Below are 23636 nucleotides of genomic sequence, written 5' to 3' on the forward strand. Positions count from 1 at the left end.
CTCTCCTCTTTTTCTCTCTCCTTGCGGCACCCTCTCCTCTCCTCTCGTTCGACCAGCCTTGCGTGCAGCCCAAGGCACTCGTGCCCAGCCGCGTGCGCGCAAGCCCTCGCTGCCCCTCTCTCCTTGCCTCGCCCCGCAGCGCAGCGCCCTCGCTGCTGCTGTGTGTCGCGTGGGCCTCGTCCCACCCAGCAGTCACGCAGCGCGGAGCCTCGTGCCCGCTCGTTGCTGTGTCGCGCGCCCAGCGCCCTTGTCCCTCTCACTCTTTGTCGCGTGCTCGTGCGCACTGCCTGCCGGTGCGTGCGTGTGTCGTTTTTGTTGCGTTGTTTGTTCGACGCACACACACACACACAACACAATTAATTGTTGTGTGTGTGTGTGTGTTGTTAATTGGGATAATCAAATTTTATTTTCAAAAATATTAATTTTCAGTTTTAAATTGATTTAATTGTTGTGATTAGTTTAAATATTTGGGTTGTTTAAATTAATTAAAACGGTTATGAACACCGTATTGGGTTAGTATTGTGTTTTAATTAAAGAGGTTGGTTTTGATGATTGAGTTTATAATTTTCAGATTTAATAAGTTTATAAAGTGTTGATTTTTGAAGTCAAAACATGTTTTTGGAGTAAACTATTGTTAGGGTTTTGATTTCAAATTAATTAAGCGATTGATTCACATAATTTCATGACAATTTAAATTATGGGAATCAACTTAAATTTTCAGATTGTTTATAAGCTTTAAAAAGTTGGTTTTTAATGGTTTTAAAGCTAAAAAGTCAATGCTTTTATGTTAGGACTTGAGTTGACTATTTGAGACTATTAAATTAACGATTAACGATTGATTTCTAATTAAACTAAGAGTTTTAGAATCTTAAATAGTTGCTGGAAATTTAGTAAACATGGATAATAATTTAGTTCTCTTATTGTGTTTATAGGAGTTGATTTCTAGTGAGTCGTGATTCGCACAGTGGCCCCCGTACTTAGGTATTCCAGGTACGTACAAGACTAGGGTGACCACCCATCCCTTGAGGACTTAATGAAGTGTATTGAATGCGAATCATGTGAACTTATATGTTGTTGTGAATTCATGATTGATGATTGGGAATGAATATGTTATTATGAATTCATGTTTGATATTGAGAACGAGCATGTTATTATTATTGTTGAATCTATGTTAACGAGCATGTTATGAATTGAATTATGCTTTATAGATTCTATTTAACTATCATGTTATGGACTTTTATAATCGTTGAATTATGTCAAGCATGTTGTTCAAGTTGGTTTGCATGTATGAGTAGTGCGCATGCAAGTTGTTATTATTATTATGCTATAGTACAGAATGTCTAGCATAAATATTGAGCCAGTCGAATATTGCCAGTGAGTAATATATATTATACCAAGGGGTAGAATATGTTAGAGAGTCTATGTGAATTGAATTAAGGACAATTCATGCTAAGGGCACACCCCGCTTGTTAATAGGCAATGTCGGGTTATCTCAAACAGTGTTTTTGAGAAGGAACAATGGGAGTAATTTCACTTGAGTCTATGTTTGATCACAAGTCCTAAAGAAGTAAAATAATGAAGAGTCATTGTTGAATTTCTTAATTGTTTAATTGTTTGTATGTTGTGTCTTGAGTAGAGTCTTGAGTGGCCTTGAACATAATATACTAATTAACGTAAAGTGTAACCCAAAGAGCTTCAAAACTCTTGGAACATATATACCTTGAGTATAAACAATGGGGGGAGTCTTGCCGGAAACCTTGTACTCCTAGAATGATACAAGACGTTGTTTCATTCTCTTTTATGCCGTTGTGCATTGGAATTCCTGTCGGTATGGCCCGACTGCCGGTAGTAGCCCGACTTATTTTGGTGTATGGTTGGCTCCCATCACCCTTTTCTTTCCTTTTGAGGATACTTTACTTTACCCGTTCGAAGCTACTTTTTATTAATATGTGAGTCAAGAGTCGTGTCAAGTGTCGAGTCTTGTCTCCATGTTTGTTTGTCTATTCGTTTATTATATGGCTTTTGCATGTGGACTATTTAATCTGTCGAGTGAAGCATGTTAGGATATAATGTTATTCTAGCTTGTTCGTACTCAGCTTTTGCTGACTTCGTGCTTCATGTCTTCTGGTCATGGCCTTTGCCTTAATGACCCTATGATGATCCATCAATTGCATTTGCGCTGTTGGGGAGTAGATTTATAATAAAGCAGGTTTGTAGAGATAACTTGCGGGAGAAGTTATCATGGGATTCGAGTTGAGAGTTTTATTCTTCCGTAATTTATAAACTCTATTCTGTTTAGTCATGACTACTACTAATACTATTTTCAGTTAATGGATTTTAAATGGTTTAATACTTTGGATTTGGGCCTCAGCGGTTCCATCTTGTTTTAATAACCATTAACTATATATTTAATGTGTTTTAAAAGTTAGTTAATTCCGCTGCGTAATTCTGGTAAATAGCCTTAGCCGTTATCACGGTGGCGGTAATATCTTGGTAATTCCTGTGTTTTAAGTTGGAAAATGTTTTATAAAAAGCAAGGAATTATTAGGGTGTTACAGGCTTGCTTTGGGAACGAGAGAGGAGCAGGCTTGCTTTGTGAACGAGAGAATAAGAAACTAAAAACTGGTTTCTCTTCTTATTTGGGGAAAAACGTTTTCCAGTGATTTGTAAAATCATTTTTAGCCTAACTTTTACATCAGAAAGCCGACCCATACTAAACAAGTAAAACTCGGAAAAGTGTTTCTGATGAGTCATATTTGTATAGAGTATTTTATATCATTTTAGTTGAATTTAGGGTCACATTTGCATAAGTTATCGTTGTCGTACTCTATTACGCCCCGTTGGTGTTTTCTTTGATGTTTCAGGTGATTTTACGGTTAGTTGGATGCTTTCGGAGTGTTATGAGTTGATTTAGATGATGAACGGATGGGATATTGACTCGAGGATCATTTCATGTCTCTAGGGATAATTTTGAGTCAACAACGAAGCTAAACACTATTTTTCCAAGCATCAAAACGGACAAGCGTTCACTCTTTTGATGATATATATCTCAAGTTCTACATGTCGGAATGAGACGATTTTGATTGACCTAGAAAGTAGGCTTCAAGAGAATTCCAACGACAGGTCACACGCCCCTATAGGCATTGTAGAACAAGAGTTATGACATAAACAAGGTGGCTCGACTATCCGATTCGCCCACAGCCCACGACGATGGCCCAACTCTTCCCCTTGGGCGCGAAAACCAGCGACCCACCAGTGGGCCCGCGGGTTTCTCCGCCCAACTGAATTCCGCGCGGGCTTTTTGGTTCATTTTGGTGATCGTGGAATTAAATGATAACTTATGTAATTATTGTTATTTCCTATTTTGTTTAGACTTTAGGAAGCATATAAATACTTCAAGGGAATTAATTTGTTTCCCTTATGCTTTTATTTTCCTAATGTTTTAATTCCCTTAGAATTCCTTTTCACGTTATTTTTCTATTCTTTCTTTTCCATTGTTGAACCCGAGCTTTTCAATAATTCAATTCATCAATCTAAGGTATTTTTCATTATTTCTTTTGCTTTAATTCTTTCTTATTATTTTCGTTCCTTAGATTAATTTGTCCTTTGATTATGAATCTCGTTTTTATTATTTATTTCATGCTTGTTAATTCAATTATGAGCGAGTAGTTATATTCTAGGGCTAAGTAAGGGAAGCCATGTTTATACCATGATTGTTATGCATTAAAGTTTGTTAATTTGTAGATTATTGCTTGAGTAATTCCAATTGATTTATTTTAATTGTCGATTCATGTAATTGGCCAATATCGTGGATTGATTATCTAGCTAATAGGAATTAGAATTGAAAGATCATATTCTTAGAGGCTTGGTGCAATTGGCAATTCTGATTATGTTAGCGACCGTACGACATATGTTGGATTGAAAGTGTTAAGACCCGACCGTAGGATTAACATGTACTTTAATTACTCGGCCTAACCTATTCATTGTCGAATTGATTTGTGTTCTTGGATTGGTATAAGCATGGTGAACCAAACAGACGCCCTAGACCTTTAATTCAATGATAAGTTAAGCATTTATATTATTGCTTTTGTTTCATTAGTTAGTAAACCAAATTCAACTTTCGTTTATTGAAATAGTTCGTATAATTGGGCAAAAACTAATAGAACTTGTTTCCCTGTGGGATCGACCCGTATTTGCTAAGTATCTGCTAACAACAGACATCGTGCACTTGCGGTATTACCTTTTAATTCAGCAAGTTTTTGGTGCTGTTGCTGGGGAGACGCTAGATTCTATTAGTTTTAGTTTGATTATTTGAATGGTTTCCATTGTCTCATTGGAACTTTTAGTTCCAATTGAGGCAACTTTCACTGCGTTTTCTTGTCTGTTGTTTATGCCCAGGTCTGCTAGAACGGGTACCTTGGTTCCTCCCAATCCCGATCTTGGTAAGACTCTTCGACAACTAAAAAAGAAACCACAAAAGAAGAAGCAGTCAGGGTCCCAAGACTCACAGACTCCATCGAGTCACACGATGTCTAAATCCCTGAAATCATATGGGGTGCCTTCCTCGAGCAGTGTTCCGACTAGGCTTACGATGCCAACTATCAAAGCAGTCAACTTTGAGATCAAGCCAGCTCTAATCTCCAAGGTCTCACAAAATCAATATGGCGGTCATCCATCTGAGGAACCCACCAACCATCTGCAAAGGTTCAACCAACTATGTGGCATTATCAAGCATCAAGGGGTTACTCAAGACCAATTGAAGGTTATGTTGTTTGGTTTTAGCCTTCGTGATAAGGCTCAAACATGGTTGAACAATGTCAGGGAGACAGAGTGGAGTGTTATTTCACAGGCCTTTCTGGAAGAATTCTTTCCGCCCACTAAGACTGCTGAAATAAGGCACAAGTTGACTACATTCACGCAAGAACCTGGAGAGTCACTCAGAGAAGCCTGGGATAGATTCAAGGCATTGCAGCGGTCATGTCCGCATCACAATATTGAAAAATGGTTCTTGGTTTAGATTTTCTACCATGATTTGCAAGATGAAACAAAGAATAGTGTTGATTCTGCTGCTGGGGGTGTTTTTCTTGACAAGGAAGTGGATGCAGGTTATGATTTCCTTGCCAATCTTGCTGCCAATCACTAAAGCACCACCAGAACCACATCTAAAATGGGCAAGATGGACTTTGATTCTTATGCTCTATTGTCCTCACAAGTGGCAACCTTGAACCTAACGATCGATGCTTTGAAGGCCCCTCAGTCTAGTACTCCCCCAATGAGTATCAATGCTATGTCTAGTGTAGCTCCAGTGACAACTTCTTACTGCGCAGTATGTGGAATCCAAGGTCACTTTGGTCATGAGTGCTCTTATAGTCCGCAGGATACCACGCGAATGGAGCAAGTGAATGCTTTTCAACAGAGGCAACCCGATGACCCATATTCCAACTCATACAATCCAGGTTCGAGGAATCATCCAAATTTCTCATATCGGAGCAACAATATTCAAAATCCTCAACCCCAGCAACAATGGTCACAACCACAGTTCCATCCACCTCAGGCACATGTTGCTAGGCCTCCATTTCCACAAGGAGCCTCACATAATGCTCCCTTGGGGTTCAATAGACCCCCGCACCAAGGCTATCAGTAACAACCTCCGCAGAGCAATGCCACTCCAGAGCCTAACATGAGTTATTTGTATAAGCTCATAGCGAATATGCAGAAGACCTCAGAGATTGCTCAAAAGAACCACGATGAGAGCATAAAAGAGTTGAAGAATCAAAATAGAATGTTGGAGAACCAAGTTGCTCAACTCGCTGATACTTTGTCAAAAAGGCAACCGGGTAAACTTCCAGGGCAATCTACGCCGTCTCAAGATCACACTAGAGAGAGTGCTTGTGCCATTGTTCTTCGGAGTGCATGGTACTACATATGATGCCCCCTCGGTACCTACTGATTTTATGGATATTGAAAAGGGGAGAGAGGAGGCTAGAAGGACGAAGGAAAGAGTCAATGAGAAGGTTATTGATGATTCTCGCCCTTTTGTTCCTCGATTGCCATTTCCTCATCGACAAAATAAGTCAAAGGGTGATCATCAGTCTAGTGAAGAGGCATATGTGGAAAGAAAGAATGTGGTGTAGGGGTTGAAACCCCGGGTGTTGAGAATGAAATAGAGAAGAAGGAAAGCGGCAAGGAGAAGGTTACTGATTCTCTCCCTTTTTCACCTACACTACCATTTCCTCACCGAATGCAGAAAACAAAGGTTGATCAACAGTTCGGTAAGTTCTTGGCTATGGTCAAGAATCTCGAGGTAACGATTCCTTTCACTGATTTAATATCTCAGATTCCTATGTATGCAAAATATTTAAAGGAATTAATCACTAAGAAAAGGAATATTGGTGGTGTAGAGAGAGTGGCTCTAATTGAGGAGTGTAGTGCTATGTTACAAAACAAGTCTCCTCCTAAACTAAAGGACCCCGGTAGTTTCTCCATCCCTTGTCATATAGGTGATTTATTCATTGATAAGGCTCTATGTGATTTAGGTGTTAGTGTGTCCGTCATTCCCCTCTCTATTTATAAAAAGTTGAACATGGGAGAATTAAAATGTACCACCATTACTCTTCAAATGGCCGACCATTCTATTAAATACCCCTTAGGTGTTTTAGAAGACGTCCCCGTGAGAGTAGGTATATTCTATATTCCTGTAGACTTTGTTGTGCTTGATATAGCAGAGGACAACCAGATTCCAATAATCTTAGGAAGGCCATTCCTTCATACTGCGGGGGAAACCATTGATGTTAAGAAAGGGAAGCTAACCTTGACTGTAGGGGATGACAAGGTGACCTTTAACTTGTCTCATGAAATGAAAAGTCCAATGCAAGAAGTGCCTTGTTCTTTGATTGCCTCTAATGCTAAGTTGCCTCATTCTTATTCTAGAAACTCTTCAAATAATGCACTTGGTTTGAAAGGGTTTGCAGGTGATGATGATCCTGGTGATGCAGTTGATATTAGTCCAACAGTTGGAGCAAGATGTTCGGTGCTCGATGGCACCAAGTTCAAAGCGAACGACCAATGTTTGAAGTTATACACTGAAGGAGCGTATATTGGAAAATTGGAGACGATATATCTCTCCGATCCACCCATCGACGCTTGATTTTTGAGGTTTGGAGTCATGCTAATGACTTAAAACGAGCGCTTATCGGAAGGCAACCCGATTTCTAACTCTCCATCATTTCAATTTTTCATTTATTTCTATTTTAATTTATTTATTCTCTATTTAAATTTATTATTTTTCATTTGGTTAATTTATTGAAGAAAAAAAAAATAGAAACAACAAAAGCACAAAAATATTTTCCTTTGAGTTCTCTTGAATTCATATTTTTTTTTTCCGATTAGTTTTCGTTAATCGTATTTATTCATTTATTTGTTTATTCATTTTGTGCGTTTAATTTTTACTAACGATTATTTTCTTTTGAGTTCACTTGAATTCATATTTTCATTTTATTTTTAGATTAGTTTTCTCTTTCGTTAATCGTATTTTTTATTTTTTTATTTTTTTGTGTATTTGATTATACTAACGGCTCTAATTTTTGAGTTTAGTGGTGCTTGATTTTTTTTAGGATGTATAGGTGCAAACTTAAGTTAATTAGGAAATTCCAATGCATCGACAAGCCTTGTAAGCTCGCGAAATGTATCACCCAAACATCGAGCTAGTTGGGCGCAGCTTGTGCGCGCTCAGCGCTAGCCCAGCGAGCTAGCTGGCCGCATCTCCTTCTCGCGGTTTTCCAGCACCTTCCCAGCGATCCCACTGGCCGTTTTCCCCTTTACAACTGCAGTTTATGCCTTGCCCGCTGGCGAACCAGCGCCCTCGCTAGATTTCCCGCCCCCTATTCAAAAAAAAAATTAAATAAATAAAATAAACCCAACTTCCTCGCCAAGCCTCCCTGCTCGTTCTTCCTCGCCCGCCTTCCTTCCTCCATTACTCGCCGTCAACCACCACCCAACAACCGGCGGCGCATCACCTGCACCACTGGCGGTCAGCGAAACACCCAACCCCAACCAACACCAGCCAGCCAAACTTCCCTATCCCTCTCCCTCCTTCGAATTCTTTCCCTTACGTGCGAACAGCAGTTCCTCGTTTGTCCAACCACCAACACACCATCGACGGTCAGCACACCACCCAACTTTCCTCTCCCAACCCATACACCGCAGCTGCCCAGCTTTCGAACTCCCTCTCTCTCGCACCACCCTACGTTCCGGCCATCACCTCACCGGCGTTACGTCGGCGCCGAGCCGTCACCTGCACCACACCGCAGCCGCCCATCCCGCCATTCTCCCTCACCCACGAAACCCAGCCGGCATGACACCATGGTGGTCGACGCACCAACCTTCCAACACTTCTACCTTCCCTCCTCCTCTACCTCTCAATTCTCCCACCTTCCCCATTATTGTGTTCATGAATTTAAAACCCTGACTTTTGAAATCAAATTGGGGGTTTTTTTTGGTTCTTTGTTGACATTGGAAAATTGTGTAGTATTGGTGCTCGTTTGCGGAATTTGCAACCTAATTCTGGTCTTGTTGGTGTACAAATGGTATCAAAATTTTAAATTTTCCTAAACTTTTTTTTCACTTGACTCGATTTTTGAAAAGAAAATGAGAATTTTGATATCAATATTGGTTGTGGAATTCGAATTGTTGTGGTTGGTTGTGAATATTATATGAACTATTTGTTGAGATTGGTTAACGCTCGTTGGTTGTTGAATTTGAATTATTAGCATTGAGCGAATATTGTTATTGCTTGGATTGCTTGTTGGGATTGATCGTGGAATCTTGAAGTATGCACCGTCTTGGTTGATTGGAGTATTTTAAATTGTGGTTGTTGCATCACGAAATCAACTAAACCACCTAGCTCTCACCCAAATCCACCACATCTATAGAGATTGGGTCTTTGCGTCGCCAGTTTGAAGCTTCTGGCCACACCGCTTCTACTATCGACAGTCCTACCGAGTCATACTCGGCAGACGAGACTCATCAAGGGTGAGCACTTTCCATCTCTCTCCCTTGTTTGAGTTATTTTAGGATATTTTCACAGTGAGGGTACTGTGTTTTGATTAGCTTGGGGGAGGGATATCAATCTTTATTGCTTTCTAGTATAGTTTTATTGTTTTTTTAGGTGTTGTACGCTTTGTACCATCCATCAGGGGTGGGAGTTTACGTGCAACGAAAAAAAATGTACTGCTCTCATAGTGTTATTGTTCAAATTAGTTGGATTCTCTCTTGCTTTCATATGTCTTTATACCCTGCATTGTGCAATTGACTTTCAAACTATGTCCGGACTTTACTTGACTCTCTTGAGCTTCTTTTGAACTTAGTTATGATTCTGAAATTCAGTCGGTTGTGCTATACATTGATAATTGTTTGGCATTGTGTGAACCAATTGAATGGTATGCGGTAAGATGTCGGTCTCGTGTCAATAATAGCTAGCCAATTATCTTGTAGGTCACCTTACTATGTGTTTGTGTGATTGATGTGACTTGTTATCGTATGATTTTGGCTTGAGATTCATTAGTAGTTTAGTTGCAACTCACGCATGCCGCGTATGACAGAGGCCATTCTCTTAGGAAGCCTTCAGACAAATTTAGAAACATCAGTTCCTGCTTTTCATACCCATGTTGTAGCCTTGTCCTTTTATTCTTTTAACTCCACAAAATTGAGCCCTATTAGCCCCGTTGGTTACTTGTCCCGAGTCTAGCTTGGGGGAGCTTCGGTGTTCGTAATGGTTTCATTGATGTTGATTGATTGGCACACTAAGCCAATAGTTCGTGGTTCGAGGCTATGGTTGGATATGTGGTTTGGAGATGGTGCATATTATTGTTGGCACCCAAGCTTGTAACAGTTAGCATTAGATTTATTTATGTACTTTCGTTTTCATTATTTTGTCTCATTTCAAAAAAAAAATATAATAGAAAGGAAAAAAAAGAAAAAAAAAAGAGAAAAATCAAAAATATGTTTTTCGTTTTTGTATATAGTTTGAAAGCAGGGAAAGGGGAATGAAGAAAGATCATTGACATTATATTATGTTTTTCCCCTTGGTTATAACTTGGTTGATTGTTCGGGTTTCATGGTTCGATGGAGTTGGATTTTCGGCATTATCACGCCGACGCATATAGTTCACCTTTGCTCCCCAAGTTGGACCTTACTCTCACTTTTTCCCAAATTATACCCTACCCTTTCTTTTTACCTAGCCCCATTACAAGCTTATTAATTATAAAGAGCTCTTGATCGACATGTTTGTTTTGTGATTGAGTGAAAATTGTTTCTTGCTATTGTCATCTTACCCATGTTGCATCATATATTTATATTCTACAAGGTATGCGGCGACAACTAGCTTGATTGAGAATAGTTTGCGGCTAAGATTGGTTGTTTTGATGGTGGATCATGATGCTTTGTGGTTCTATTTGTATCTGAGCTAGATTTATGTCTCAGTAACTCTGTTTGATTGTTTGCTCGAGAGTTGGGTTGGTCTTACCATGGTTTTATGAAAGTCATGTGCGTCTTGTTTCTTTATCTTTGGTTTAGTGTTGCTTTGGGACAAGCAACAGTCTAGCTTGGGGGAATTTGATGAGTCATATTTGTATAGGGTACTTTAGGCACATTTAGGTTGCATTATTAGGCATTTATATCATTTTAGTTGCATTTAGGGTCACATTTGCATAAGTTATCGTTGTCGTACTCTATTACGCCCCGTTTGTGTTTTCTTTGATGTTTCAGGTGATTTTACGGTTATTTGGATGCTTTCGGAGTGTTATGAGTTGATTTGGATGATGAACAGATGGGATGTTGACTCGAGGATCATTTCATGTCTCTAGGGATAATTTTGAGTCAACAACGAAGCTAAACGCTATATATTTTTCTAAGCATCAAAACGGACAAGCGTTCACGTACTCTTTTGATGATATCTCAAGTTCTACATGTCGGAATGAGACGATATTGATTGGTCTAGAAAGTAGGCTTCAAGAGCATTCCAACGACAAGTCACACGTCCCTATAGGCATTATAGAACAGGAGTTATGACATAAACAAGGTGGCTCGACTATCTGATTCGCCCACAGCCCACGACGATGGCCCAACTCTTCCCCTTGGGCGCGAAAACCAGCGACCCACCAGTGGGCCCGCTGGTTTCTCCGCCCAACTGAATTCCGAGCGGGCTTTTTGGTTCGTTTTGGTGATCGTGGAATTAAATGATAACTTATGTAATTATTGTTATTTCCTATTTTGTTTAGACTTTAGGAAGCATATAAATACTTCAAGGGAATTGATTTATTTCCCTCATGCTTTTATTTTCCTAATGTTTTAATTCCCTTAGAACTCCTTTTCACGTTATTTTTCTATTCTTTCTTTTCCATTGTTGAACCCTGAGCTTTTCAATAATTCAATTCATCAATCTAAGGTATTTTTCATAATTTCTTTTGCTTTAATTCTTTCTTATTATTTTCTTTCCTTAGATTAATTTGTCCAATGATTACGAATCTCGTTTTTATTATTTATTTCATGCTTGTTAATTCAATTATGAGCGAGTAGTTATATTCTAGGGCTAAGTAAGGGAAGCCATGTTTATACCATGATTGTTATGCATTAAAGTTTGTTAATTTATAGATTATTGCTTGAGTAATTCCAATTGATTTGTTTTAATTGTTGATTCATGTAAATTGCCCAATATCGTGGATTGATTATCTAGCTAATAGGAATTAGAATTGAAAGATCATATTCTTAGAGGCTTGGTGCAATTGACAATTCTGATTATGTTAGTAACCGTACTGCGTATGTTGGATTGAAAGTGTTAAGACCCGACCGTAGGATTAACATGTACTTTAATTACTCGGCCTAACCTATTCACTATCGAATTGATTTGTGTTCTTGGATTGGTATAAGCATGGTGAACCGAACAGACGCCCCGATAAATTACGCATTTATATTATTTCTTTAGTTTCATTAGTTAGTAAACCAAATTCAACGTTCAATTCGTTTATTGAAATAGTTCGCATAATTGGGCAAAAACTAATAGAACTTGTCTCCCTGTGGGATCGACTCGTATTTGCTAAGAATCTGCTAACAACAGACGTCGTGCACTTGCGGTGTCACTTTTTAATTCATCAGTTTCCCGGAAAAATGTTTTACGCCCTAATAAACAGAGCCTAATTGAAGCAGCAATACCCAAGGAAAATAACAAACTGTATAGCCAATGGAGAGTATGGAGTCAAGTTGAGGACGGTTATGAATTTATGATCAGGCAGTCACAACATTCTTTTTTATGTGACCAAGAGCTCAAGATACATTTTTCAAAATAAAATCATGTATTGTAAAAAAAACATGTATTCAGAGAACGGAAGCGCACTTATCCATTCATTTTTCTTCCCTTCACCACTCTTATCCAGAGGCAACCTAAATGAAATAAATTTCTAGGCCACTAAGATGATCAGAACACAAGCAATGCACATATTAAATCAAGCACAATCAAAGACACCTTAAATTTGTTTTTGACGCTCATGTCAAACCTGAAGTAAAACCATCCAAGGACATCAAATGCGAACCATATTAAACACATTTGTAAATCATATCATTCAACAAATTAAATCATGAACCCCAAAATTCCACGCAATTCAATCATCCACTACATATCTTTCCCGGAAGTACTCTATCACTCAATGGCGCAAATTCAATCCTAATTCACAAATAAATGGAGGAACACAGTTACTAATCACAATTTCATTTCGCTAACACACAAACAACCTCAAATTAAAGCTACTACACCATTGAAGACAATTTAACAAATTTGACAATGTAGAAGAGGTCATAACCAGTAAAAGAGCAAATATTTGACAACTACCATAAACTAATTAATGGAGAGAACTACCACAAACTTCAATCTACTACTTTAAACATACCTTGTAGCTAATTATTCGAGCTTTTCAACAAAATCAAATTACCGATTGTATTTCTATGGGAAAGGCAAGTCATTGCTATAATTCTTAAACTTTGTACAAAATTGATGTAGATTTGAAAAACTATTACCTAAATGCACAAAACAGTTCAATAGCTGCATTCCCTTGTCCACAATCTTTCCTCTTTACCCAGAAAACTCAACACTCTTACGTTCACCTTCAAAAAATGGCGTAACTTCAGTCTCTGTGCTTAGCTTCACCAATAACCTCTTCCCCTCTCCTTGAACCCCACTTGTTCTCCCTATTTCCATCGCTTTCTCTCTCCTCAACAAAACCCTCGTTCCTCTCTCCTCAACCGCAACTTCCGCCTCACCTGCATTTCCTCCTCCTCCTCACGGCGTAAGTTTGTACCGTTAACGTCTACTTAACCACAATTCAACACCAATTTACATTTCTACCCTTATTTGTATGTTGAATTCCAGCGCTGCCACTTAATTGACGAATCTCGTTAATCTGCGAGATTGTGGAATTACCCCCAGCACAACAACAGAATCGCCAATCCACCGGCCTTCATAAAACCTTCTAATTTCCCCCCTTTTTTTTAAAGCGCCAAAACATAAAAAAACCTCTACATTTCATAATCAAGCTTTAAACAGCGGCCGCAAGCTCAAGTGATAGCACAAAACCCAACCACCACTACCACCACTACCACCACCACGGCACCACCTCTAAGCAAACAAACAATGGAAGGCGGGATGATATCGGTGGACCAATGGGCGAAAGGAAGCCAGGCCTACTTCCTCACGCACCTCCACTCCGATCACACGCGCGGCCTCTCGTCAACGTGGTCGAATGGACCGTTATTCTGCTCTCGCACCACCGCCAAACTCTTTCCTCTCAAATTTCCCGACTTCAACTTCGCCTTCCTCCGCATCGTCGAAATCGGCTCTTGGCATCGTCTTTCTCTCTCCTCTCCTTCCACTGGCTCCCCTGCTTCTATTCAGTTTATGCCAATCGACGCTTTTCACTGTCCTGGTACTTCCTTGTCTCACTTCAATTTTAATTTTGGGGATTCTGACTTTCTGTTAACCCTAATTTTTTAGAGTTGGTGAATACTCGACTATTTTGTAAGTTTTTTTCCATGTAACTTTAGTAGATTGTGGTTGTATTCGAGGGGGTTAAGAAGTAATTAACCGTTAGTATATTTTGATTGTAGCTGTTGTTTATTAACACTGACTTTTGAAATTGAAATTGAAATTAAAATTGATTATATTATTAAGAGATTTCAGATTCGACGAATTCTTTATTAACAGGCCGATTTCCGATATGATTAAGCAGTAAAGTGGTTATTAGGGTCGCTGAAATTCGAAAATTTCATTTCGAAATGTGATGTGATGTGATAAATGTCATTGCAAGATTTATGTTACCTTTTTGCTGACGTTATTTTGTTTATACGAAGTAGTTTGTTAAGGTGATAAATTATTTGGTAAATGTTGATTAGGTTTCATTCTGGTTGAAATGAGCAGGAACTTTGATTCGAGTGTGTGATTGACGTACGAGGGCTAAGATGTGTTTTATTTGCTTGCTGTGCTGCAGATTTCTTTAGTCTCATACGCTATCATTGAAGTTGTGTGAAATTATGTTGGAGATTTTGATGGTTTACTTGTGCGGTTGATGAACAGGTGCTGTAATGTTCTTGTTTCGTGGTGTCTTTGGACACGTGCTTTACACTGGTGATTTCCGTTGGGAAGAAACTGGTGAGAGGTCCGTGAAAGCGAAGAACATGCTCATTGATGCTCTCAACGGCGCTAACGTTGATGTCCTTTACTTGGACAATACCTACTGCAACCCTGTATACTGTTTTCCTATACGAGAAGTTGCTACTCAACAGGTAATCTATTAAGGAGCTTAACCGAGTCTGCTTTTGTGTACATACTATAAAATATGCATACATAGTTGCAACTTGCTGGTTCTTTCTTGAGATTTTTTTTATAGCTAGTACTAAGGTGGAACAGTGGCAGTGATAGGTTTGGAAACAATGTGTACATTAGAAAATGGTCAAATTACTTCCTCCGTTTCAAAATAGTTGCAACACTTTTCTTTTTGCACTATTCACATAATTTGTTTATTTTTGATGATCTATACTTTAGGAAAAACATATTCACGTGGGATTTTGTTATATTTGTTTTAACGTATATTTTGTGAAAATTAAATTTCTTACAAATATTACTTATCGATAATTAAATATATTAATTCTTCAAGTTATGCATTGACAAACATAAAAACAAAGTGTTGTAACTAAAAAGGAATAGATGAAGTATTTTACTGCGGGCGTGCTAGTTGGTTGTAGTTAGCTATTAAAATTTAGAAGTGATGAGCTGCTTGTCTTGACTGACCGTGTGCATAGGTAAATTGATGTAGTCTGCATGCAGAGTACTTGCAGATGTTTGGTCAATTAGGAAAACTTGTGATAATCATTAGGTGTTATTTATGTATTCAAGTGTTTGGAGACGGCCAATTGTGTGCCGTGTATATATTAAATGTTTGACATGACTAGGAGTTACTGGAGTATGTCTAATAGAAATTTATATTAGCACATTTTTACAATGGACACTATTGACAGAGAAGTGTTATGAATGTACGAATCACAAAGGCTCTGCCAGTGTAGAGATTTGTGGATGCAGTAGAAAAACTATTTGCTACTCCTATGTGCAAAATGCAAGTTTGTCTATGCAACATTAAATGCAGAACAATGAAGAGTTTGCGACATATTGCATGTTTATATGCAACATCAAGTTTGTCTATGCAACATCAACAGAAAGTTTGTCTATACTAAATTTCTTTCAATTGAATTGCTTGAACAAACCCATGAACTAATGCAATTCTTAAATGTATTTTGATAGTCCCCTTAGAGGTGAATTCTTTATTTTCAGGGGAGAGATAACTCCGCGGAATGTCTTCTCTGGTTCTTGTTTCTTAGAGTTGTTAGATCTGTGATTCAGTGTATGTTTTGGAAATACATTTTTCACTCAACGGATGCCTTCATCTGATGCTAAAAGGAATTATGAATCTTAGATTGACTGCTTCTTCAAGGGAATCTATGAAGTAAATTAACTGGACTGGTCTTGCATATGCTTTGGAATTTTGATGTAATTTAATTAACTTGGGTTCCTTTTTGGGTTTTTCTTTCAATTCCGGCTGACTAGGATCTTAACGTCATTATACCACATAGAAGGAGATGTACGTATGTACCTGCTCATATTTTTTTGGCAAATAAAGCTTTGTATTAATTACGAAGAATAAGGTTACAAAAACCACCAAAACAACACTACACCCAAGCTTCAAAGTGGAAAATCCCCCCACCTTTTCCAGGAAGGGTTGAGGAAGACCACAAGCCGTAACTTAGCTACTATAGTTTCCGATCTCCTCATTACATCTTACTGCTACATTAAACAAAATTCTGCTAACAATCTGATTGCAATTTCCATAAGTTGTACACTGTTTCTATAAATGCCATGCTGCCAACTTTGTCTCTGCTTCTGGTACTTCTGGATTTCCCAGTGGCCCACTTCAGCTGTATCTGCTCATATTATCTGTGCACAATTTCTCTGTTTTGTTTTTTAGTAAGTATATTTAGTCACTCACATTACTTTTTTGTCAGTATATCAACGAAGTGACAAGTGATAGGGAATTGCTCATAGATAATTGCTAGCTAAACAGATTGGATTCTGAATCCATCTTCATACTTAAGTTTCTCATTACAAGTGCTGGCGACAATTACTGACCGTTGCTAGAATAGCTTGTCAGAGCTTAACTCTTCAGTGAATTGCTTTAATTAATTGCTTTATTTGGGGCGGAATACTTGAATGGCTGATTTGCAGGTTATAGAGATCATTGCTTCACACCCAGAGCATGACATCGTCATTGGGATTGATTCCCTGGGTAAAGAAGATCTGTTGCTTGAAATTTCACGTTGTCTAAAGATGAAGGTCTGGATCCTTTGCTGAACTTAAATTATAGAGTTTACTGATCTTTTTTCATCTGACCTAGATATATTATGTTTGTCGGAAACAAGAAATGCATCTTATTTTGCCGGAGTTGATTAATGGTAGATGTGTGCTTTATTGTTTACACCTAAACCTGTGCTAGGGTGCTTGATTAAAATTCCTGAGTTCTTCGTCATACTTTTTCTTTCATGTAATTGCAGTTCGAGAAATCAGTGTTGATTGAAGGACTCCATGAAAAAACAATCATCTAAATTTTCAGCTATTCCAAGTTTATATTGAAGTTTCTTTTTTAAAGATATCCCAAATTGTTTTTGTTTAATATAAATATTTACCTACTCCGTATATTTTTTTGTACATTGAAGGCCAAATTGGAGAGTTGGTTGGATTTTAGTCACAAAAATAATTAGATGTGTCAAAAATTTACATCTTAATGAGGAATGAACTATTTTGGGGAAAGGATTTGTAGAAAAGGAAGTTCATAAGAGAAAGCTATAAACTGAACACAAAGATAAAATGCTAAAAGTTTTCATATTTCCTCAGCAATATGTTTTATCTTTTTTGTCATCTAATATTATCTATGTCCTTTTTTCTTTCCACTTCCAAAGATCTGGGTTTGGCCTGAACGGTTGCAGACCATGCATCTGCTTGGCTACCCCGATATCTTCACAACCAGGACTTCCTTGACAAGAGTGCGAGCGGTTCCCCGTTACAGTTTTAGCATTAATACCTTAGAGGGCTTAAATGCTACCAAGCCGACTATAGGAATCATGCCATCCGGTCTTCCATGGGTATCAAAACCCTTTGAGGGAAAAAATAAGAAAGGATTTTCTCTATCAGTTGCTTCAAAAAACAGAAGGATACTAACAAGCAATGGGACTCGAGTTGACTTGAACATGAGGTCTGTTGAGAAGGTTCAGAATCACATTTTCTCAGTTCCCTATTCTGATCACTCCTGCTACCGTGAAATAAAAGATTTTGTTTGGTTAGTCAAGCCATATAATGTGAAAGGCATTGTGTCCATGTCATCCTGCTATGTTAATCCTGTTTACTATCTCAGCCACCTGTTTAGCTCAAACCGTGCATCTCAGTCCACCTGTCTGGATCCTGAAATTTGTGAGGAAGTTGAAATGAAAGGGAAGACAAAAAGAACAAATTTCACAGGTACAGGAAGAAAAAAGAGGACCACTGAAGCTAACTTTTTAGGGGTTCGGATTCGCAGGGTGTCCATTCTGAGGCAGATAAACCGTGGTGTAAAAATTGTGGAATGTGACAGTCCTGACTGATTTGAATATAAGTAAGTGCTGGCCTTTGGGTTTACCGATGGTACAAGATAAGGAGGAAATGTAGCAAAGCAACAACCAAATAGAAGATGATACTGACGGTCCTTGAATTTCATGGTTCTGAAACATTGTACAGAAGTTCTAATTTGGAAGCAGGCAGCTTTTTTAGAGACCCAACTTGAAGTTTTGCTGATTATTTCTGAATGGGATGCTTCGCTTTCATGTAATCAAAATTTTCGAGGTATAATCAAGAAGAACAGCAACTATGTTAATCAGATAGTAACCCTGGTATGCTTTCATAGCTCCCATGCTTGTTCACACCTCATTGCTTGCTTCCCCTCCCCCCCCCTGCTTGCTTTTTTAGAGACCCAACTTGAAGTTTTGCTGATTATTTCTGAATGGGATGCTTCGCTTTCATGTAATCAAAATTTTAGAGGTATAATCAAGAAGAACAGCAACTATGTTAATCAGATAGTAACCCTGGTATGCTTTCATAGCTCCCATGCTTGTTCACACCTCATTGCTTGCTTCCCCCCACCCCCCCCCCCCCCCCCCCCCCTGAAAAGAAAAAGAAAAAACTTTCCTTGTGTTCTTTGATTTCTGATTGAGCTGGATGTATAGAGTATAATTTCGGGAAGTTGTACAAATCTCTAATCTCCTGTTCGACGATGAAGTACTAAATTAGTCGATTTTCTCTGGCTCTGCTTGCCAATTGACCATGAAAGCGGTAAACATTTCTCCTTTTAATGTTATATGGGAGTGTTTTTTTAGTATGCACGATAAAATTTTAGATTACTCTTGTAGCAGTGTGTTCAACACTTCAATTCAAGGATCTTTTGATGAAGTTGGTTATTCTGAAGACTACACACCAACCACCAGTGAATAATAATAACTAGCAAAGTTTAGCTTGATTTAGAAGATATATGCGCCTGTGAAATAAAATGAGAAATTGAGAATTGTGTGCTCCTTCTTATGCTGTTAAAAAAGAATTTACTTTTACATAATCTTCCCCTTCAATTATAGTTTAAGGTGTCAGTTACTGGTGGTTGTCCTTTGCAATGCAATGCATAGTGGTAAGTCTAAGGCATAGGCTCATTATTTTTTCCTTTTCTCCTAAACCACTTTGTCAAAATTTGTCGATTTTTCTTATGAACCACAATTGACAATCTCGGTGACACCCTTTTAGACATTTATAAGTAAATGCTAAATGATTAACAAGTAAGATTGAAAGAATCATTGGATGGTGATTTTTCTTTTCCTTTTCTCTAGTGATCTAAATGTCTAGTTACTTGTATAATTTTAGTAAGTTTTAGTAGTAAACTGAAAAATGTCAATAATTTAAAGTATTTCCGATGAAGGTATCACGTCTCCCTACTTCTCATATAAAGTGAAAAAACATTTATGATAATTGTTTTTGGTTGACATTTTGATGATTTCTACATTTGAAATTGATATAGAGCCATCTACATTTACTTTGTTGCTCACCATCGAATTCTAGCTGTTCGGAAAATAGAAAGAAAGAAAACACCATGCAAATCATAGTTGAATACGTCAAAGGGACAGTGGAACGCATTCTAGGATATTGATTTTACAGACATCATTCGAGCAATGAAGTCAATAGGTCGTCGTTGCTTACCTGTCCAAATGGGCTCCATCAAAAATCTCTAATTTTGACTTTTCAGCAACAAAACTACATTAATGATGTTGTACAAACTACAAAGTTTGGTAATACTCCCGTATCAAATTAAATTTCCAACGCGGATATAACCAAAATCAGTACACACTTGACTTTTTCTTTTTTTCTCTCTCCTCTTTGAAGCTATGAAGTTCAACTATAATTCATGGTTGAAGATATCTTATCTCGTTCTGTGTTTCTCTTTTTTACCACTTGTTTCCCTTGGAACAGATAGAATTACGATGAACCGTTGGATCTCAGGAGATCAAACCATAGTTTCAGAGCCTGATGGGACTTTTGAGCTTGGTTTTGTTAACCCATCAGGTAAATCTTCTAAATACTACATTGGTATTTGGTACAAGAAAGTTTCTTTGCAAACTATAGTTTGGTTAGCAAATAGAGAAAACCCGATGTTAGACAAGCAGTCTTATGAGCTCAAATTTGTAAATGGTAGTCTAGTTCTTGTAAGTGGATCAAAGTCGGCACCCATTTGGTCCACTAATACAAAACTGAATTCGAAATCGGTGGAGGCAGTGTTACTTGATTCAGGAAACTTTGTTGTTCGGGACGGAACTAAAAATAGCCACAGGATACTCTGGCAGAGTTTTGATCATCTTACTAATACTTGGCTTCCGGGTGGTAAACTTGTTTTTGATAAAAGGAAAAACCAACCTCAGCGGCTTATTTCATGGAAGAACAAAAAGGATCCTGCCCCAGGTCTATTCTCTCTTGAACTTGTGCCTCAGGGTAAAGAATATGTGATTAAGTGGAATAAATCACAAAAGTATTGGACAAGTGGGGCGTGGAACGAACAAGAGAGGATTTTCAGTTTAGTTCCTGAGATGAGGTTGAATTATGCTTATAATTTCAGCTATATTGATAATGAAAATGAGAGTTATTTTATCTATAGTGTTTATCAGTCATCGATTATATCCAGGTTTGTGATGGATACTTCTGGTCAGGTTAAGCAACTTACATGGCTGGAGAACACCCAAGAATGGAATTTGTTTTGGTCCAATCCTAAGCAACAGTGTGAAGTTTATGCTTATTGTGGTGCATTTGGGAGTTGTAACCAAAATTCTTTGCCATTTTGTACCTGTTTGAAAGGATTTCAACCTAATTCTGATGCTGATTGGGGGTTGAGTGATTACTCAAGGGGATGTGTAAGGAAGACCCCACTGCAGTGTGGAATTTCCACTTCTCAGAAAAACAAGGACAACTTTTTTGTGTATTACAATATGAAATTACCCCAATCTGATCGTTCTCTTAGTTTTCCAACCATAGAGGAATGCGAAGCAGCTTGCTTCAATAATTGTTCTTGCTATGCTTATGCGTATGATATTGGTGGGTGTTCTGTTTGGTATGAACATCTATTCAACATTCAGCAACTTTCTGATGGTGATACTAGTGGCAAAACTCTTTATCTTAGACTTGCAGCCTCAGAATTTCCAAAGAAGAGCAACAAGAAGTTGGTTATTGTCATTATTGTGGGTTCAGTTATTGTCACCTTAGCCATATTAGGTCTTGTTTTCATTCTGCTATGGAAGCGGAAAACAGGATCCACTGGTACAAACAGAGGCGTTGAAGGGTCGTTGATTTCTTTTGGATATAGAGAATTGCAAACCGCCACAAAGTTTCTCTGACAGACTAGGAGGAGGTGGGTTTGGGTCTGTTTTCAAGGGGACATTGCCAGATTCCTCAACAATTGCTGTGAAGAAGCTAGAAAGTTTCAGTCAGGGTGAGAAGCAATTCCGAACAGAAGTAAGCACCATTGGTACGATTCAGCATGTGAATCTTGTTCGCCTTCGTGGGTTCTGTTCTGAAGGAGCAAAAAAGCTACTGGTGTATGAGTATATGCCAAACGGCTCGTTGGAAACACATCTCTTCCCTGACAAAAGTTCAAACCTCTTGGACTGGAAAACAAGATACCAAATTGCACTGGGGACAGCAAGGGGATTGGCATATCTACATGAGAAATGTAGGGATTGTATCATACACTGTGATATTAAGCCAGAAAACATACTTCTGGATGCCGAGTTTTGCCCAAAAGTTGCAGATTTTGGGTTGGCCAAACTTGTTGGGCGGGATTTTAGCCGGGTTCTGACGACTATGAGAGGAACTAGAGGTTACCTTGCACCTGAGTGGATTTCAGGAGTAGCAATAACTGCAAAAGCAGATGTTTACAGTTATGGAATGATGTTGTTTGAGCTCATATCAGGCCATAGAAACACAGTACAAGGCCCAGTGAAGTTCTTCCCTAGTTGGGCTGCTAGCAAAGTAGCTCAAGGGGCAGAAATTTTGAGTATATTAGACCCCAGCTTGGGAGGTAATGCTGATGAACAACAAGTTATGAAAATATGTAAACTTGCTTGCTGGTGCATTCAAGACAATGAAACTCAAAGGCCGTCAATGGGGCAGGTGGTTCAAATACTTGAGGGTTTTTTGGATGTAAATATGCCTCCCATGCCGAGGTCCCTCCAGGTTTTTATTGAAGACGAGGGGAGTATATTGTTCTACACTGAATCATCATCACCTCAGAGTTCACAAACACACAACACTTCTATAGCTACATCTTCAAAAAGCAACAACAACGTCTCCATGGTAAGCAACAAATCTCTTGAATAATGTACATTATAATGCACTTGGAAATACATGATCATCCTTTGCACTTGAAAACAGTTCTAGAGTAAGGGTTTTTTCTACCGTGTCCCCTTCCTGTACTTGTAGAGTTGTAAACAGTATATGTGAATGAAGGCTGGATGTATAAGTATACCTTGTGCTCATAGACAAAGTCTAATGATAAATTTCGGAAATCGAGCATTAGTATAGGATTATTTTTCAATTATACTCTCTTTCTTTATACACATATTCTTATTTACAAGTGGTATACAATAAATGTTATGCATCAGAATAAAGTTAATTTCAAATATTTAAAGGTTCCTCTTATATATGTATAAGTTATCTATTTTTTTTGTAATAATTTTTTCATTTTGATACAAGTTATTTTGAAGAAATAACTAATCTAATATCCTCTACTATATAAAAAGCCGCTTAACACTTTCAGTTTGCGTAACTTTTATACCTTTATGCCCCTACTTGTGGTTTGTTATTACAAGTCAAATACGATATACTTGTATACTTCATATTATTTTAATTATTATTTGCATGATTCTTTATTGACAACTGCCACATTTCCATCCATTTGTCCATTTCCTTGAGGTTAAATTCCGCATCTTAATGTTTATTATTCTGTAAAGCTAAATCAACAAATTGTGCTACTCTCTACAGCTTATGTTAGTTTTGAGGTATTATTTCTACCGGATTGTCAGTGTATTGTGGTGTATCTAGTATTTTGAAACAGGGTAGACACTTTTAAAAGAAATAAAAACTATAATTTTTTTTTGAAAAAAAGATACAATGAAAATGACAATTTGCCGAGTACTAATTACAATGTTTACATAAAATTTACCAATTTCACCGCTCACTTTTATTTTATAAATTGTAAGATTTTAAAGATTATACAAGATAAATGTATACGGAGTACTCCATGTTATATACTGTAAGCAAATAACAACAAAACTTTAAAAATGTACGAAGTAGAAATTAAAAATCAGATGAGAATATGACGTGTCACCCGAAAAAAGAAAAAGAAAAAGAAAAAACTGGAATTTCAAATACTTGGCGAACTAAAAATAAGGTTTATATATTTAATCTGCAACATAGAAACATAAAGGCAAGT

The 23636-nt window shown here is 37.9% G+C and overlaps 3 protein-coding genes and 1 non-coding gene across 4 annotated transcripts; 3 read left to right on the forward strand and 1 right to left on the reverse strand.

The window, feature by feature from the left end:
- Positions 1-4889: 4889 nt before the first annotated feature.
- On the reverse strand, positions 4890-4995 carry LOC130460435 (small nucleolar RNA R71). The gene has a single exon (XR_008920305.1). It is a non-coding gene; the product is annotated as a small nucleolar RNA R71 (small nucleolar RNA).
- A 715-nt stretch (positions 4996-5710) lies between these two features.
- Positions 5711-7147, forward strand: LOC130471739 (uncharacterized). Its single transcript, XM_056842022.1, has 2 exons — positions 5711-5909; positions 6135-7147. The coding sequence occupies exons 1-2, from the start codon at positions 5711-5713 to the stop codon at positions 7145-7147; spliced, it is 1212 nt and encodes a 403-aa protein (XP_056698000.1).
- A 6137-nt stretch (positions 7148-13284) lies between these two features.
- On the forward strand, positions 13285-18694 carry LOC110796531 (uncharacterized). The gene is made up of 4 exons (XM_022001592.2): positions 13285-13970; positions 14618-14826; positions 16817-16924; positions 17548-18694. Exons 1-4 carry the CDS (start codon positions 13679-13681, stop codon positions 18223-18225), a joined length of 1287 nt encoding a protein of 428 aa, XP_021857284.1. The 5' UTR covers positions 13285-13678; the 3' UTR covers positions 18226-18694.
- On the forward strand, positions 18577-22739 carry LOC110796532 (G-type lectin S-receptor-like serine/threonine-protein kinase At2g19130). The gene is given in 3 exon segments (XM_022001593.2): positions 18577-18705; positions 20129-21530; positions 21532-22739. Coding segments are annotated over 2 exon segments (2382 nt in total). The 5' UTR covers positions 18577-18705; positions 20129-20139; the 3' UTR covers positions 22523-22739.
- Positions 22740-23636: the final 897 nt, after the last annotated feature.

The sequence above is a fragment of the Spinacia oleracea genome, chromosome 4, assembly GCF_020520425.1.
Source record: "Spinacia oleracea cultivar Varoflay chromosome 4, BTI_SOV_V1, whole genome shotgun sequence".
NCBI lineage: Eukaryota > Viridiplantae > Streptophyta > Magnoliopsida > Caryophyllales > Amaranthaceae > Spinacia > Spinacia oleracea.